Source organism: Populus alba, chromosome 14 (genome assembly GCF_005239225.2).
Source record: "Populus alba chromosome 14, ASM523922v2, whole genome shotgun sequence".
NCBI classification, from domain to species: domain Eukaryota; kingdom Viridiplantae; phylum Streptophyta; class Magnoliopsida; order Malpighiales; family Salicaceae; genus Populus; species Populus alba.
Window position 1 is genome coordinate 11,105,985 of NC_133297.1, and position 19,221 is coordinate 11,125,205.

Sequence of the window (19,221 nt, forward strand, 5' to 3'; positions counted from 1 at the left end):
TTTGACAAGTATTGATTTTTTAAAAATATATACATACAACAATGGCCCAAATGTTAGATCAAAGTGAATAGGTTATAAAAAATAATTTATGGCCTTGGACCTGGTGTTCCAATTTCCAAGTATCAATACAAGGAATTTTTGGACCTTCGGAATCAATGGGGCATTTTGAGGATAAAAACTACTAACTCAAGGACGGTCAACACTGTTAATTGCTTAATCAGGAGAAATTTTATGATACCAAAAAGAAATTAAAAACATTTTTATATTTTTTATTTCATCCTTTCTAAAATTGACCTAAAAAATAACTACTCATACTTGAGAAATAACTCTTTTATTCTCTCTTCCTTGTGCCTTCTCTTGAAAATTATCACTTAAAATTTCTCCACATGATCAGTTTTTATAAACTACAAGGATTAGTAAATAACTACTCAATTACACGATGAGATGGCTATATCAAAAGCAATAAATTCCAGAATGCCGTGAGTGTAGATGCAGTACCTGTCTTTGGACCAGGAAACAAAAACACGAACGTACCAGACAAATCAACCACCATTACCAGCCAAGATCTTGCTGCTAAGAGCTTGAATTATTCTCTTCGAAGCTGAACTGAACCATTATCAGATACACACTTTCCGTCTAATTCAGAGACGCCGCTTTCAAAGAAAGCTGAGTGGAGACTCCTGACACACTGCTCTGCTTCATCGTCATTCACAATTAATGAGATATTAACCTGGTAAGTGAAAGCCAAAGGTGAGTTACTTGTCGTGATCCTTCTATGGCATATAGCGTCCAAGAAGGCATTTAGGGGAAACCATAGTATAGGTGTGATACCTTTGAAGCACCCTGTGATATCATCTGAACGTTGATTCCTTTGATATGAAGAACATTGAAGACCTGCCATAACATATATCCGGTAAATGAACAAGAAATGAATGAGCAAAAAAAATAGAAAGATGAGCTTAAAATCGTTCACCACAACAGTCCCAACAGTGATGGAAAATATATTGGGAAAACAGTTGTTGCATAACACTATGCTTAAATATAATACTCAGGTCTCCCTTGAAACTTCCTTCCAGGTCGTAAGATTCCTGCTAAGCTCTGGTTTTGAAAATAATGAATATGACTGAAAAGCTTTTTTATAAAAATTTATCCCACAAGGTCATCATTTTGAAGTTGCAGCTGGTCCTCGTTCAATCAAGATGGAAGGTTTTATCAATGAAAACACGGCATTTACCATGATCCACTAACCTAACATGTTAGCCTCCGGAGAGTGCAAGGAACAAAAACTAAAAGTTCCTATAGAAGAGACGGGATTCTCATCACTAAACAAAAGTAATATGGATGATTAGATTTTGTAGTTAGGGACTAGGAGGGAAAAAGCAATACCTTTTTTCACCCAAAGAAGAAACAAGTTTTCAGAAAACCGGTCTTAACTAATAAGAAAAGTGCAATGGATCACCTTCTCTAATATCAGAGAGGACCTCTGGACATTCCCAATGAGAGAGATTATTGATCTGTGCTGCAGGAGATTGACTACAGCAATTTTCTCAAGCTCTTCCACAACATGGTCGAGTTCCTGTTAAAGGATGGTACATTAACAGATGAGATCAAATGCCAAAAGTAGACATTAATAAAATATCCTGCTGGAAAATAAATACCATAATACAGACTGTAAAAAAAACAAATCATAACAAATAAGAGATGCCATACGCTTGCCTGCTGAATCAGATCTCTACTCCAAAGCTTTGATGGATCGAGTGTCAAGGAGATGCTGACTTCGCTAGTAGCCACAACATCTACTGATATTCCTAAATCTTCAAAGATCGAAAACACCTAAATGGATAAAATTTAATAGGGTTAAGAAAATTGAAACATCTGGGATAAATGGGGGCGAGAGGGTTAGAAACAGATTTTAGCCGCGAACCTTAGCAAGAAAACCAAACTGGCCAAGCATGCGGGTGCTAACAATATCCAACATGGTAACATTCCGTTTCAAAACAATGCTAGTTAGTACTGCCTGTAATTAGGACAAAGAAAAGAATAATTTTATTTTAAGTTCTTCACATTGCAATCATTAAGCATCATCTAATACAAACCTTACTCATATCTCGTGTCCTGGTGATGAGAGTCCCAGGAGCATTCGAATTGTAAGAATTTTTAACCCTAACTGGAATATCACCCTCCCTAGCAGGTCTCATGGATTGTGGATGCAAGACCTGCAGAAAGGTACAAATAAACAGGTTAGAGAAGACATGGTTACTTTGGCCGTTTGCTCATGTTAGCATTTGGAGCTTCATAAATAGACTAGTTATTACTTGTTATTAAACTCCAGCTTGACAAAGCATGCAAATTTAGGGAGGGGGGGGGGGTTGTATGGTTAGGAAGCTTGTCGACAATAACCAAATTGAGGTCATTTAAAAAAATATATTAAAAAAAAAAAAAAGGAAAGGGAAAGGAAGTGTAAAGATTCATTACTCGCGTATGGTTTGTACAAGACATTTCAATTTTAATCATAAAATTGTAAGTTTCAGACTCATGCTCGACTATGTTACAAGCCATAAAATTATGATACCTGAGCACCAAAATATGCTAGTTCCGCTGCCTCATCAAATGTCAAGTATGGCACAGGTTCAGCATGTGGATATATATTAGGATCACATGTCAAAACACCATCAACATCCTTCCACACCTACAGTAGATTTTAAAAAAAATTATTAGTCTGATTTCAATTAAAAAATGGAATTTCTACAGAAATGCACTCGATAAACTTTTATGAACTTCAGCACAGTTCTATATTTTCCAGAAAAAGCATTTTCTTGCATGCTTACATTTCATTAATAAATGCACTCATGGATGAAGAAAGAGAGTTGCAAAAAATCAGAAGAAAGAAGAACATTGCCAAGCAAGTACACACAGTTGAAACACAACTATCTTGTCACAATATCTGTATGGATTAGGGAGAAACAGTGAATATTGGGGTTTCCTATCCTTCTTCTTGTATCTGAGTTTGATGCTTGCAAAAAACCATCTTTGTTGTCCATTTGGGTTTTGCTGGAGGTAGTGATACTTTGACAATTTGACTGGTAGTGGTGTGGCAGTGAAGTTGGTGGAGTCTCAGGTTGTGGTGGTGGAGGTGGTGAGATATCTTCCTTCTTTTACTGGATATGATGCTTTAGGTAACGGTCATGGTGGTTTGAGTGATCGTGTTTGTGGTTTGGGAGTGGTGTTGTTGGTTATATTGGTAGTTTTATGGTTTTCAAGGGCTAGATTATGGGGACATAGTTGGTGGTATTGACTACCTGCAAAGGTTTGTGTAGGTTTATTGGGGTTTGTGTTTGCTGGTAGATTAGGCTGTAGTATTGAGGCTCTAGTGATCTTGGTGACGAATATGATGGCAGTGTTGTTGGTTTGAGCAGATGATTATATTGGAGTTTTAGGAAAGCTAGAGCTAGTGGAGATAAGGCTGACAAGTGATGAAAAACAGGGGTAATGATGGTGGAAGGAGTTTTTTGCGAGGAAAAATATAAATTATCTTGCTTCTTGCTACTATTTCATGTGGCAGCCACCAGAGTCTATTCTTGGGTCTTAGAACAGTGTTGTAATGGTGCTCAGGTTTTGCAACGGATCTTGTGTATGTAACAGTCATCTTGCTTGCTTCAGCTTTATATATTATTTCAACTTTGACTTCGAAAACAAACAATGACTTAAAATTGACTCGGTTTGTGGTACTTGGGAGGGGAAATTATGGCAAAATTCCTTGGAGCTGTGCTATCTATTGCAAACTTCCAGTGTCTGCAGTTACCTGAATCTCTCGCAAACCTAATGCTTTTCCAATTGTTGTGGCTGTCAAATCACTGCCACCACGGCCTAATGTAGTAATAGCACAAGATCGCCAGCCCTGCAATTAGAAATATCAATAAAGGGAAAAAAAAAAAAAAAAAAAACATATATTAGTGAAGCTTTCCATAAACTCTCTCCTACAAGGAGTTCATTAATTTCACAAACAAGGAGTCCCGAGCAATTAGTTGGTGGAAAGACCTTTCCAAGGAAGCCGGTAACAATGGGAATTGCAGGATCTCTAATCCAATCTCCATGCAAACTCTGTGCCACAGCTGGATAAGTTGCTTCTAGAATGTCTGCATTCGTGAAGTCATCTGTGGTGATAAAACCAATTTTGAAAGCATCATACTGCAAAAAAGGAGGGAAACACAACACATTATAATGCTGTTATCAGGGATAAGGTATAGTGTTCATTTCACAGTAAAAATCCCAAAATAGTAACACAATGGGTGGTGCACTTTATTGCTATTAAGAAAATGACTGCAGTACTGCAATGAACTTTTATCTTCACTTTCTCCATCTAATAGACATCAAATCTTCATTAGAAAGATACTATGGATCTAATCTCATCTTTGATCCGACTGCCGTTCGTGTATTAACAATCTGGATATTTTACATGAAGTAAAATTACCATTCTGAATTGTTCAGAAGAGATGTTGAGCAGCTTTGAGCAATAGCTTCATTCCTCATTGGAGGTCTTTTTCTTGATTACTACCAAGTACAGTTGTTCCATTAAAAAAAAAAACTATAAAAGGTTTAGAAACTGTATTAAAACTTAATAACTGAAGTTGAAAGACATGACATTGTAAACCCTTGAAACTTTTAATTGCTCACACAATTGATCAACATTTTTTTTCCTTTGTGTCACAATATGACACAACCGTGATTGGTAATTTATTGTATTGGATTGAGAATTCACAATAAACACATGATTGTTAAAGCCTATCCTATCATTTAGTCAAACGTGATTAACTGAGAAAATCTTAAATTTAAAAAATTAGCTGGTCATGCAGCCCCTTTATTTATGATAGATAATGCCATCCGTTTGATCCATAAAACATATAAAATTTCTAACAAGCTGTCTGTCTGTATCCCTCCTCTCCCTGTGTTCTCTATCCAAAATCTAATAAGATCATGTTTGTAATTGATAGAAAGTGGAATTAAATATAATCAGATCCCGAACAAATTGTTCTGCTGCTGTTCAGTGTGGCTGAATGGTTGGTGGGTAAAAAATTATAGCGAATGGGTATCAACGGGTGTTTGATTTAATAAATCATGGTGCCGTTGTGGACATGTGGACTCGATAAGCAGCTCAGGGAGAAATCTAAGAATCAGATTAAGATGGTTTTTTAAAAAAAACAGAGAAAGAAGAAAGACAACCACTTACTTGGCGAGCTTTTGCACCGATTTTATTCATATATGCTGAAAAAATCCTCGTGGACATGCACTCCCCAAATGAAGCCAGGTAGTCTTTTGTGCGTGGAGTCAGCTCTTTCATCATAGCAATTCCCTTCAAAAGCTGCTCTAATTCCTCCAGGTGTTCTGCAAAAGGAGTATGTACAAGAGGTTTCCCCTTGTCCATGAGATGAAGAGCTGATACAGGAAATTGCACAAGTCCTAGCATCGTTGGCTTTGTAACGAGACAAACAGTTTCATTCTATATTGTAAATTACAGAACACATCAATGCATATATATTACTAAAAAGTAGAGGAACTTGCATAAGCCTTCTCGGCTGCGAATAGATACTCACTAGCAATAACCGACTCGTCTACTCCCAATTCCTTCGCAGTCCTGATAAGATAGAACAACTTATGGCTCCGGGAAGAAAATAAAAATGAAAAGAAAGGGAAGGGTAGAATCCTCACTGGAGATGCAATTCCTTAATGATATTGAGCTCTTCAATACTGTCTACATTAGTAACACCACAACTAACAGCCTTTTCACCAGCCTATAATTAAGTTGACAATTATAACTCCTTTTTGGCCCCCCAAAAAAAAAAAAACAGAGACAGAAAAGCAAAGTGAAAGCAGACATACCAGCAAAAGTTTGTTAGTTGTCTTTCCCATGGCAGAGAGAACAATGACAGGCCTCTCGTTTCCAAAGCTAAGAATAAGTTCAGCCACCTCTCTCATCCTCTCGGCCGAGGCCAGCGAAGAACCACCGAACTTCATCACACATGTTAGCTGCGTCTCGGCTTGATTATCGGTTTTGTTCATTTCAAGTACATCAACACGGGCTGCCTCACAACTCACTTTCAAAACCCTATTACTTCTAGACAATGCCAAATTTGTAGCCTCGGAATTATAATTAACCATCTGGACGCGTAAAGATTGGCAATGCATTTTATTCATCCTCTTGGAGAAAACAGGGGAGGCAGCAGCTTGAAGAGTAGCAGAAAAATGTAGTGTGTTTGCCATAATGTATTATTCCAAATATACTCTTCGATCAGATGTTTTTTCGAGTCGACAAATCAAAGAATTTTCTCTGTTAATTGAGAGATTAATATTCAGCAACTCTATCAATCTATCTACAAAAAAAAAAAAACAAACTCTTTACCAAACAAATGAGAAAATGTAGCAGAGAAACGGATTAACAATTGAAACAGTGAAAAAATCAATAACGATATGAGCAAATGAGCAAGTACCTTCGTGAGAGAGAAGCCTCGTGAAGGGAGGGAAAGGCAGCAGGAGGCCTAGAAATGAAGAAAAAACGGGTGGATTCCTTCAGAGATCCAGAGAAGCTGTGCAAACTAAAACAGGAAAGCTTCGAGGCTCTGAAGGGACGCGAGAGGCAGAAAAAAAGTGAACAAGCACGGCGGCCCCTCTCCGTCCTTCCCTCTCTTTCTCTCTGATTTCCTCTTTCCTTATATGCAATAATGCTCCATTCAAAAACGTGTTTTGCGGCATGTAGTTTCGCTTTCTATTAGCTTGGGAAATGTTCTTTTTCCGCTTTTAATTAGTAAGTTATTATTTAGGTACTTGGTTTTCAACGTTATTGTAACTCCATGCTTCAAGTTGGAAACTTTATAAATTAGTCCTTCTGACTCATTTTGATTTTTCTCTAAACCTCCGTGACTATTTTTTTTTTTTTTCCCGAGAGAACATGATTCAATAATGCTAAGTAAAGTATAAATAAGTAATTTTATTAATAATAAAAATAATAACTTGTTATTTAAAAAATAATTGACAATATCATCACTGTGGTTTTTCAAGGATATAACTCAACTAGTTAGATATTAGATTTATTTTCTAAAAATCACTAATTCAAGTTTTATAAATTTCTGAGCTACCGGAGAGTTATATAATTGTTAACTTCAGGGCTTATGAGATTAGTTAAGGTGCATGTAAACTAATCCAGACATCCATATTAATTAAAAAAAAAATAACAATTATTACTTTCAATGATATGCATAACAATAAAAATTCTATGAAATTTTTAAATTTTTATTATCCAACAAGTTGCCCGTGCGGGCGGGGTAAGTGAATTTGTACAATCGTGGATCAACAAAGAAACGGGTCACTCCTTCTAATCCTTTTGGTGAAAAAACTTTGACATTTTATGTAGAAAAAGAAAACCATGATAAGAAAGAATGATAAACAGTTAAGGATGTGCATGTAAGACTAAATTTTTATATATATATATATAATAACTAAATTAAGATGGAGTCACTTTAATTATTTTTCTAATATATTTTATATTTTTCTAATTGTTTTGTATATGACTTAATTAGTTAGTATGAGTATGCAGCTCCTTGTTTGGGAGTGCAATCCAAAAGAAAGTTTTTTAAAATTAAATTTTTTTTACTTAAAATTAATATTTTTATAGTTTATGAATCGTTTTAATGTGTTAATGTTAAAAATGATTTTTTAAAATAAAAAAAATATATTATTTAATATATTTTCAAGTAAATTTTTTTTTTTTAAATAACTATATCCACAACCATGTTGTCAACTATCTTTTTAATCAAAGATTGTGAGTTTGATTCTTGCTGGGAATAACTTTGTGTTTCATGCTGCACATGACTTTTTGTCCGTGTATTTTTTTTAAAAGAAAAAATAGATGTACAATGGTTCACCCTTTTTAAAAAGAAGAAAAATATTGGTCTAGACACACAGGTTTCATAAACCCCATATGTGTAGGCTTTGTGGTAACAGACCAAACCACACCTGCCACTCAAATCTGTGTCTTGATTTTTTTTTATTTATTATTATTATTATTATTCAATGTGATGTTTTTATTAAATTTGATTCTTTAGTATTGGGTTGATAATAAATTAATTTTTATATTTTTTTCATTTAATAAAATAAAAAATAATGACATCGTGGAGTTACGGCAATAGAGTTAACTTAAAAAATTCAAATCAGGATTCAGTCAAAGGGACTAAGTTATCTGTTATCAAACAAGAAAAACTAAGTTGTAACTGAGTCAAAAACCTAAGGACTAAAAGAATAGTTTACTCTTTCATGATTTTATAAACCCTCCCTCCCGTTTTTTCAGTTCAATCCGACGGCCAAGATAGTAGATTGTCTAATAAATTTCTCACATTACGATAAATCAATCGGCCGTGCCAACAGAATTTTCTGAGAGCGCATTGATTTTTGCTGCGTGTACCGTCGATCTGCGTGCGTTGTCAAAGTCTCAAAGGTTGAAATCCAACGTGGACTTCAATGGCTCTCTGCCTCCCTATCACTGCACGTGAGAGATGCTCTCCTGTTGGTGGGGACCATTGGGAACTGAGTGGTCGCCTCACGCACCCAATCGCCATCATCTTATAAAAAACTTGTTTTCTTTAATATATTAAGATATTGTGAAGAATATATTTTTAATATCACTTAAAGAGGATATTTAAATGATGGAAAAACACACCCTGTCAGATTCACTTGTAAGTGAATAATATATAATTATGTCCTTGGAGGTTGATATCACCGTCACAAGAAACAAGAACAATTGATGATTAAACCAAAAGGTGTGAGAATGGCGGATGCTAAATTACACAAATTCACGAGGAGAAGGGAGTGCAAGGTTTTTAAAGCAGGTCAACCCTCCATCCACGACGAGGTTATGGCCAGTTATGTACTTTGCTTCATCTGACGCCAGATACACGGCGGCTTCGGCGACATCAATTTCTTCACACTTAGCCCCCTTCAGCTTCCCGAGCCCATTCACGATCTCGATCAACTGTTCTTGGGAAGCACCGGGATACACCAAGCCTATCTGGGCCAAGGAGAGAGTGGTCGGAATCGGACCTGGAGAAATGCAGTTGATCCTAACCCCATTTTCGCAAAGCTCGCTCGCGACGGACTTGACGATTCCAGGGATTGTAGATTTTGACACTGAGTAGGAATGTGAGCCAAGCCCGCCCATGAGTCCACTAATACTGGATGTACAGAGAATACACCCTGAGCCAGTGGGTATCATCGCTCGGGCTGCATGCTTGATCCCCGCCACCATGCCTCTGACATTGATTTGCATGACCTTGTCAAATTCATCTAGATCAAGGTCTGCGATGCTTGGTGGAAACGATGGCCCTGTTATACCAGCATTGTTGTACATTATGTCAAGTTTCCCATGGCTTGTCAGTGCAATCTCCACCGCCTTTTCTACCTGAGCCTCTGCTGTCACGTCACAGTGGACAAAGCGGGCTGCAGGACCGAGCTCATTGGCAGCTTGCGGACCAATTTCTGAGTCGACGTCAGCAATTATGACTCGTGCTCCATGCTTGATGAATTCGTGGGCTGTGGTCTTGCCAATGCCACTCGCACCTCCTGTTATGAGGGCCACCTTGCCTTCCAGCCTGCTTACAAAGAAAATACACGAGCGCAGTATATATTATAAACAACACGCTGCAACAAGAAATTATAGCAGTAATTGTGATTTAACATGTTTTTTTGGCTATTTATTTCGTGTTTATATTCGTGATATTTTCGTTAAGAAATTATTTTACAAATCATTATTACTCGAACAGAAACAAACAACGAAGTTGTCGCAGCATTGTCTTGTGATTCTGTATAGCAGCTCTGAACTTTGAATCAAGGCCAAAGCATCTGCTGTGCCAGCAAATTAAACACGAGAGCAGCCATGTAAATATTGGTTTATTTTCTGGTTTTACAATTATGGGTATTTTTAGACTAGTTCTTACACTTCAAAACTAAATCCATTTTTCTGGTCAGATCAAATGCAGTTTGCACTTAATTTCCCCATCACCCTTGAAGTAATTAGTTTGTTAATAAAGATAGTCGACACGTTTTCAATAAGAGTTAGGAAAAAGCATGGCCATGCTAGATCTGTAGAAATGAGATCATGCAATGATGCGGAACTTATGACAATTTCCTGTGCAGACATCACGTTTTCAAAAGCTTGTCGGTATGGAGGAGGCCGGCAGTCACCTCTATTTTGTTTTACTAAATTAATCAGCTAAGCTTGCCGGTACGGGAAGGGGAAGCCTACCAGACTTCGTGCTATATCATGGAGATGCACCGCCTCACATGTTCAAACGTTTTATATGGAGTTTTATTGGGATTCTAACATAGATAAAATATATATATATATATATATATATGATAAAATGACACATTGCTAAAAACATACATGAAAATAGCACATTTTAAAAAATCTATATTTACAATTCACGAGTCACAAGTGTGGCTTAATTTGTGTGATTCACAAGTCACAAATGTTATTTGCAACTATTTTAAATTATAAAATTATTGGAACAAATGATTCAATAAAAAAAAAAATAAAGAAGAGAAATTAAGAATAAGACATCGAAAGCATACCAAAATTCTGATAATGACACTATCGGTATCATTAAAAAGATCTTGACGGGATGAATCTAACGATACCTAAAAAATATCACCAAAGCTGTCGGAATGGGTCACACAAGTGTACCCAAGAGACGAGTGAACCCAGACACATTTGGAGGCTGGTGAGGTTCAATCCGTTTACCATTTGTGACCTTTTTTAATCTCGTTGGATAAGTCTTGTTGAGATCTTTCTAATGTTACCGGCAATGTCATCATCATCAAAGTTTTAATATGTCTCTGGGGATCATTTTATTTTTTTTCTTTTTCTCTTCATAGTTCACAATTTACAAGGAGTAAAGAGGAAAGAAAGATCAGAACAACATAAAAAAAAAACCTCATAGGTATATTGAAACTTCGATAATGATATCATATGTATCATTGAAAAGATCCCAACAACAAAAGAATCCGATGACACAAAAAAAAAAAAAAAAAAAACAAAAATGGTGAACAAAATAGATCACACTAGTCATCCAAAGATGTCAAAGTTCACTTGTGATCATCGTTGATGATATTTTTTCGTATCGCTAAATTCACCACATTATCAAATCTTTTAAATGATATTGGAAATATTGTTATCGAGATTTCAGTGTTTTTTCATTTTTTTTTCTTCTTTCCTTTCCTTTTCTCTCATCTCTCTCTTTATTTAATCATGTTTTTAAACATTTTACAACTTGAGTGGTAGATAACAATTACAACCTGCGAATTAGATATGTGATAAGCAATTCTTTAAACTATATTATTTCTTGAATATTTATTACATTGTGTTATTCTATGAATTTTCTTTTTCTACGACAGAATCCAAAAGAAAATCGTTTTAGATGTTTACAGTTAATAATTTGTGCTTATGTCAAATCATATGACATCAGTTGATTAATGATGTAGATGCTATGCTAGCTATTGTTGACTGTCCCATAATAAACAGAGTTATATTGTAACACACAGGCAATTCATAGAAAATACTATTTTGTGAGAATAGTCAACGTCCTCTCATGAATAAATTATCCATAATTTTTTAAATATTTTTAGCGTCCTTACTCATGTTTAAGTACAGATCCACAATTAGAATAGTAGCATCTTAAAAAAAATCAATTACTAAAAAAAAATAGAAAAACATATAGCCATGCATATTGAAACAAATTTAAACAGAATATAGGAAATAAATTGCAGATCCATGTTATCATATGTGATGAAGCCTGAATTCTGGGGTGATTAATTCAACCAAAAATCTCTAGAAATTTATAAAGAAAACTTCTGTAAGGTTTTAGGTTATTTTTTTCAACATCGACTGTATATCCAAATTAATTAATATGGTATGAATCAAGAAAACATTTATGTTATCGTAAGTGATTTATAAAGAGCCTGTGAAGTTGATGAACTTACCTTCTACCACTACCAGTGGAATAACTCCGTCCTTGCCTACTGATCAACACATCGTCAGCAATAGACCTGAGCCCTCTATATATATAGTTTTCAATATACATATATACACACGAGGAAAAAGAAATATAATTAGAAATAAAATGGCATGCTGCAGGTCACTGAAGTGTTAGTACTGATCAGAAGCACAGGCTCAGGTTTTAATTGCAGATACCTGGCTAGATATGACCTGAGCATGTCTGCAGCAAAGACTCGAGGAAGAAGAAGACTCTGTTGGATCTATCGAGGAAGGGCTTAATGGTGCTGAAGTGGGAAAGGGAGCAAATTGAAAGTGATTGCAGCAGCTTATATCAGACACACATTTCCATGCAGAGAGAAGAGGAGAGAGAGAGGGAGAGAGGGAGGGAGGGAGAGGGAGAGAGAGAGAGAGTATGAACATGGCTTGAGGCAATAGTGACCCGCCCTATTTAATGATTCTCCAATGGAAGTTATTGCTCCTTTGTGTTAATTTCCTGTTAGTTGCATCCTTACACATAAAGAAAAGGAAACCATGGATAACTACAGATGCATCCCTGACGTTCATAGACACCCGCAGATCAGTGCTCCAGCCATCAAGATTTCTTTAAAATTAACATTTTATATCAAAAACTCTTTCAGAACATGACTAAACAAGACGTTGTATAGTAATCTTTCACTTGAAAAAACTATCAATTTCATTGCAAGACGTTTTTATTATTATTATTATTATTTAGTGATTATGATGTATAAAATGATATACTGAATGTAACAATTCAGTTAGTGTAGTTTCAATGGAAATGTAACTAGGGGATGAGTTAATGAATAAATCTTGAGTCAAATTGTATAAAATGTTGAAGCTTGAGGATTGCTTTGTGATTTATGATATTGGTTGCGGACTTATTAAGTAGCTCGTTTGTTATTTGTGAAAACGGTTGTTTTTTAAAATATTTTTTTTATTTAGAAAAGTATTAAAACAATATTTTTTTTAATTTATTTTTAACATCAACACATCAAAATGATTTTAAAATATTATAAAATAAATTTAAAAAAATATATATAAAAAAATCAAACTTATTCAAAAATACAAAAATAAACCGGCTTTATTCCAAAAACAAATGCTGGATAAAGGGCTCCTGCTACAGTTATGGTCTCTATTTTATTCATATTTGAGCATTTGAGTTGATAATGATGAGTGGAAAAAGATTATTTAATAATAATATCTTGATCTAAAAATATGTGATATCGATACCCCATTAGATGGGAATTACTAGGCTATCAATTAATTCTTAAGAGGAAAAAAGGAAAGAGAGATCATAAGATTTGGATTCCCACGCAAGCTTGATTGCTGGACCGACCATATATTTCGATCATATCTATTTATTATTATCCTTTAGGTCAAGTTTATTGTGAAAGTGAACTTTATAAAAGACTACCCTATAGCCCCCGCCCTAGGAGCTCCTTGCTCAGTTTTATTTATTTTTTAATTTATCTTGGTTTTAAACTACAAGGGTCCTTTTTTAAACTACTTTTTCAATACTATTCATTTCATTGATTAAGTGTCCAGTGAATTATTTGTATTCAAATTGATATATTTACATATTTTAAAGGTTTTCAACATTTTTTTACCAGTTTTTCAAATAAAAATAATATGAACAAAATATTTTCTTATTTTATATACAAGTACTTTTTAAATATAAAAGATTAAAATTTTTATTTTTTATATTTTAAAATCAAGAAGTGGAATATTTAACCATTTTTATTATTAAAAAATATTTTAACAATGTAAAAGATAATAATAATAATAATAATAATAATAATACAAATAGTCAAAATAATAATAATAATAATAATAGTGGTAGTTGTAGTAATAATTGTGGTGATTATAACAATAACAACAACAATAATATTATTTATTAGTTATAATAGTTTTATTGATAGCAATAATAATAATAGTAATTATAATGATGATCATAATAATAACAATAGTAATAGTGGTGATAATAACAACAATATCAGCAGCAACAACTACAACAGCCACAATAATAGTGATAATAATAATAATAATAATAATAGTAATAATATATTATTCGGTATTAGATTAATCCAAAATAAGTTTTATTAAATTTTTTATATTTTTCTATATAAAGTATTTTTCATATTAATCAAGGTAATAAATTTAAAAAATTAACATTATCTAAAATAAAATATTATTTTAATATATTTTTAAATGAAAAATACATTATAAACTAACCACTACCTTAACACAACCAGATGAGCTCTAAAACCAGCAGCTAAACAGCACTTTAGACTCTAAAAAACAAGGATGAAAATATAAAAAAGTCTGAGGCCACAAACAACAGGATCCAGGAAATCGAGAAGAAAACCAGGATCAGTGGTGGGCCCCCCAGTGCATCAACGGGTTTAACGCTGTCTTTATCGATGGCTAGCTCACCTAACCTATAAAAACACAAAACAAAGCCATGGAAAGAAGCACAGAGGATTAAACAAGTGTTAAATCACGATCATAATTACAAATAATTGGGTCATTAGAGGAATAACGAGGTTGTCATCTCCCTGACATGGTGGAGACAACCATGGAGACAACCATCAGACAGCTCTTCGATCCTACGAGCTGGACTGTTTGCTGTCTCTTAATTATAAATCCCATGTTGATGATGATCCTCATTAAAGTAGCTTCACGCTAACGGTAATTACAAGCATGTTGTCGATAATTAATTGTCTTAATCATTAATTATGTACTTTTTTAAAATCGAATCGGCGATGATCTTACAGGTCGCTTTACAGAGTACTGTGCTGAACGGATTGACAAGATCCTGAGTTTCAGAAGTCTTTTGATTTGTGGTTTGCCAGTGGATGGATTTGATTTGAATCCGCAACTGTCATACCCATCAGTGGAATAGAAATGAAAGGGATCCTTATCATTTAAATATATGAATATTACGTGGCATTGATTTTTATTTATATAAAATATATGTATTATTAATATTTAATTAATGAATTTAGAATAAAGATAAAATTTATGAAAAAAAAATGCTTTGAATAAAAAAAATTTAAATTGTTAAAATTATAAGATTTCTACTGCATTGGAGTATTGTTCTTAATCATATTTGTTTCAAACTTGATATTAATTAGAGCTGTCGAGATCGGCATATATTATGTTATAAAAATTTTAAAAGATTTTTCACTAGTGGTTCATATGAATTATTGTTAGAGGTGAGATACTTGAACAATTTTTGATTTGTGATAACTCAGCCTTAAAGCAAATATTCAAAGTTGAAAAGAACATATGATCTTCATGTAAACTTCACATAAACTTTAAACAATTTTAGATCTGTTTGATGAGATCTTTAGACTCCTAAAAGTTTTAAATTTATCATTTTTGCTGCATGTATATGTTTTAAGAAACTCAACAGTGGTAAAAGAGCCTCTATTAGATAATTAAAGTTGTTGATTGCATGCTTTAATTATTATTGGTGTTAGTTGTGAATTAATTTTGTGTGCAAATTGATTTTTATGAAAAGTTATTTTTTTTCTCATGATTTAAAAATATATTTTAATTATTGTTTCAGTCAAGTTCGGTTGGATTTTCTAGATCTGACTAAAATACTCACAATTGTTTTTCAAAAAAGTATGGGTGCTAAGAAAACCATCAACGATGGCGCCAACATTGCTCACTCACCACAACAGCGCAACAAATGATTTTGGTGTTGCTGTGGGTAGCGACAATCATTTCGTCACTACCGAGATTATTTTTAGCGACAGTAAGCCCATTGTCTGCAACACCAGCCAAAGGAAGAGAAGGGGTATAATTTATGATTATACCCCGAAACCTTATTTAGGGTTTTTTTTTAGTTTAATTTATCAACTTACCCGTGCAACTTATGTCTAATTACATTATAACTAGGGTAGAATCATGATTTTTCCCCCTCCATGTATAAAATCTTGATTTTATATTTTAAAATTAAAAGCCTAAATTAAATTAATTATATAATTAATTTTTCTAATTGGATTAGGATTGGATTAAAAATGTCCAATTCAATTTTTTATTTTTAGTTTTGTAATATCCTAACAGGACTAGGATTTAGTTAAAATGTTTAATTAAATAATATTTAGAAAAATAGTTTTTTTTCTAAAGTAAATAGAGTTTTTAAGCCAAAATATTTTTATTTAATTGTTCCTAAAACAATTTAGGATACCACTAGGAATTCTAATATGATTATTTTTCTTATTAAATTTTAAAAAATGTTTTTTCATTGAAAAACTTATATTAAATAAAATTTATTAAGTTTGGGAAACTATCAAAATGGATTTGAATTTAATATTTCTAAATGTTAGAAATATTAATTCAAATTGCATGTAAAACAACAATTAGAATTAAAGCATGCAATATATTAATTTATGCATATTAATATATTATTATTCAAGATGGATGATAATGGACATTAAAGAACAATGTGATTGTATTTTTATGGTTTGATGATTATAATATTAAATAGGGCATATATATCTTGCATTTTCTCTATTTTTCTTCTAGTGTTTCAAAATTATTTTCTCATCTCATTCCCCTAGAATGTAAATCGAGGTTTTTTATTCAATTATATAAATGATATATAATTTAAAAAGAATTATTTTATAATCCAAGATGAAAAAAGAATGGTGTTGAAGGACACGACCATGGTGCTCGCAAAAGACTCATAAAAATTTGTAGCAGTTATCTAGGTTTTGACCACCTAATTTTATTTTATGGCTTGATGAAATTAATTTACATATGTTCATAATCATCTATTTTAAATGACATGCTAATGGTGTATGTTAATGTATAATTGTTATATGTGATATATCAATTATTCCACGAAAATGAGATCTAATTAAAAATTAATAATAAATCCCTCATTAATATATTGAGTACATCTTAAGAACATGATTTGTTGCCTTTTGATTTTACATGCATAAAATTAGAGTTTTATGCATGGATAACTCGTTGTACTACTCATAGTTACCATTAATCAAATATGTTTAATGTTATAAAATTGAATCCTACTTAACCAAATTATATGATTTGGATGAATTATTTATGATCATTTAAGATTAGAGGCAGTAGTTAGGCAAAATATATATAAGAAGTTCAGACAAAGAATTGTCACTTATCTGATATAGGAGTCACATAAAGCTGCGATTGATAAGATATGTTACCTATCTAATTTAATTTATTTTTATTTATTGAATTACTTAAGGTGATATAAAATAAATGGGATCACAACCCATTAGAAGATCTAAACGAGATGTCCTGAATTAATAGCGAAGACTATCAATTTGCAAGAAAATAATGGGAGACCAAGTTATGATTAAAGATCTTATTTGAATTTGGTTTTAAATGTGTATGAATGAAAATAATACTCAGTGTCTTTACATGAATAGGTTGATAAATTAAAATGAGTAGTAATATATCCCTACGCAACATACTCGATGTTAACAAATTGACTAGACCAAACTTCTTAAATTGGCACTATAATGTGAGAATTGTTCTCAAGTAAGATAAAATGTTATATGTTCTTGAAAATTTAATTTCTCTTACCCATGAAGAGGATTCCAATGAAGAAGTTAGGAATGCATATCAACATCATATTATGATAGATTGTTAGACATTATACTTGATCTTCAAATACAAGTCAATCAATTGTTGAATCGATAATAAATTAAATTGTTTAATTTATTTAGCCTTATTTTGTTTAGGATTATAATTTATATATTGGTCAACTTATTAAAGAATCTAATGGATTACACGCAAAATAATCAATGGTCAGAAATTAAAATGAAATGATTAATAATGTGTGGCTTGATTGTAAATAAATTTTAAAAATTGAAAACTAGAATGTTATTAATACAGAGGATTACAATTCTAGATATATAAACAATCAAGTAAGGGCATGATTGAATAAATTTATAAAAATAGCCTAAAATAACACATATAATATTATTTAAAAGGCAATTTGATATTTTATCATTTATAGAGTTTTTAGCTTTTTCTATAAATAGAAAGTTACACATCTTATTTTCTATGAGTAGAGTATAATACAAAAATACCTAAAACATAAAAGAAATGTATTAGCACTATAAGGTATAGCAATTCTTCTCTTCTATAAGATTTTACGAGATTTCTTACTGGTGACTCTTTTGGATTACCGTTAGATTTCTCACGCAATAATCATCCTTATTAACTATACTAATTAATAACAAAACTAAGAGATTTGGTGGCAATTTTTATAATTTTTGTTAACTTTGATTTAAGATTTTATGACTTTTGAGATCAAATTTCATTCAGAATTGTCATTAATCGGTTCCAAACAACTTTTGTTGGATGTTACAAAATATTAGAATAATTGTCATCATAATATTATTTTTTAAAACTACCTTAATGAATTTTTGTGTTTCTTGTTGGTCAATACTAAATAGGTGGTCCAAGCTATGTTGTGGGCTGAGTTAAATTTTTCTTAATGTAAAAAAAAAAAGATGTTCAGTGATGTCAATATTTTTAGAAAAATAAGAAAATTTTGAGACCTAAGTCATTGACTTAATTGGTTTAAATAAGTTTGGTTAATTTAATAATATAATTAAAAAAAAGGCATTGATAGTAAATAAAACAAAAAAAATATAACAATAATTAATTATACAAAATGATCTATCAATATCATACTCGGGAGGAGAATAAAGAAAAGCTCTTTGAGATTCATCATTGTTTTGCCATGGATCACTCCCTCACCACCAGAAAGAGTTCATTAGGATGGTTTTAACACCACTTTGAAAGGTTCCATGATGACACCTAAAGAGGTCACACGCTCCGTAAAAGTAATGACTTGAAAAGCAAATCAAATCAAATACTATAAAGTGAGCATATTATGCTTATATTTAATCAATTAATTTAATTTAATTAAACAAAATTTATCTTAAAAAAAGCTAAATTTAACAAAGAATGATAAATAAAAAGACTTAAGATAACTCAAATTATTTTTAAAATCAGTGAAAAATCCTATAAAAAGCAAATAATCTAAACTTGGGTTAATCTATCAAACTCTTATTCATGAAATCCTTAACCCAAACTCAATCAATAAGCTTAATTCTCAATCAATCTAATATTGAAGGATGAAATTGAAAAAAAAAATA

At 32.4% G+C, this 19,221-nt stretch overlaps 2 protein-coding genes across 5 annotated transcripts; both read right to left on the minus strand.

The window, feature by feature from the left end:
- Positions 1-315: 315 nt before the first annotated feature.
- Positions 316-6,749, minus strand: LOC118041782 (aspartokinase 2, chloroplastic). Of its 4 annotated transcripts, none has more exons than XM_035049276.2 (14): positions 6,486-6,749; positions 5,878-6,325; positions 5,707-5,789; positions 5,592-5,632; positions 5,228-5,382; positions 4,039-4,188; positions 3,803-3,898; positions 2,573-2,689; positions 2,097-2,216; positions 1,925-2,017; positions 1,711-1,833; positions 1,460-1,576; positions 832-894; positions 316-730 (listed from the first exon to the last, which is right to left on the minus strand). In XM_035049276.2, the coding sequence occupies exons 2-14, from the start codon at positions 6,256-6,258 to the stop codon at positions 587-589; spliced, it is 1,683 nt and encodes a 560-aa protein (XP_034905167.1). In that variant the 5' UTR covers positions 6,259-6,325; positions 6,486-6,749; the 3' UTR covers positions 316-586. The 4 variants fall into 4 exon arrangements, with proteins under 4 accessions (XP_034905167.1, XP_034905166.1, XP_034905169.1 ...); XM_035049275.2 differs by having other exon boundaries at positions 5,878-6,364; XM_035049278.2 differs by having other exon boundaries at positions 1,717-1,833; positions 5,878-6,368.
- Positions 6,750-8,610: 1,861 nt separating this feature from the next.
- Positions 8,611-12,478, minus strand: LOC118041783 (secoisolariciresinol dehydrogenase). The gene is made up of 3 exons (XM_035049279.2): positions 12,236-12,478; positions 12,025-12,099; positions 8,611-9,635 (listed from the first exon to the last, which is right to left on the minus strand). Exons 1-3 carry the CDS (start codon positions 12,256-12,258, stop codon positions 8,831-8,833), a joined length of 903 nt encoding a protein of 300 aa, XP_034905170.1. The 5' UTR covers positions 12,259-12,478; the 3' UTR covers positions 8,611-8,830.
- Positions 12,479-19,221: the final 6,743 nt, after the last annotated feature.

Excerpts from the sequence above, each read along its gene's own strand:
- LOC118041783 (XM_035049279.2), bottom strand. The coding sequence starts at position 12,258 with ATGCTCAGGTCATATCTAGCCAG. Across the intron at positions 12,100-12,235 it reads CTCAGGTCATATCTAGCCAG|AGGGCTCAGGTCTATTGCTG; the intron begins GTATCTGCAATT and ends CTATATATATAG. Across the intron at positions 9,636-12,024 it reads TCCACTGGTAGTGGTAGAAG|GCTGGAAGGCAAGGTGGCCC; the intron begins GTAAGTTCATCA and ends CTTTGTAAGCAG.
- LOC118041782 (XM_035049276.2), bottom strand. The coding sequence starts at position 6,258 with ATGGCAAACACACTACATTTTTCTGCTACTCTTCAAGCTGCTGCCTCC. Across the intron at positions 5,383-5,591 it reads AGACGAGTCGGTTATTGCTA|AACACCTGGAGGAATTAGAG; the intron begins GTGAGTATCTAT and ends CTCCTTTTGCAG. Across the intron at positions 4,189-5,227 it reads TCGGTGCAAAAGCTCGCCAA|TATGATGCTTTCAAAATTGG; the intron begins GTAAGTGGTTGT and ends CCTTTTTTGCAG.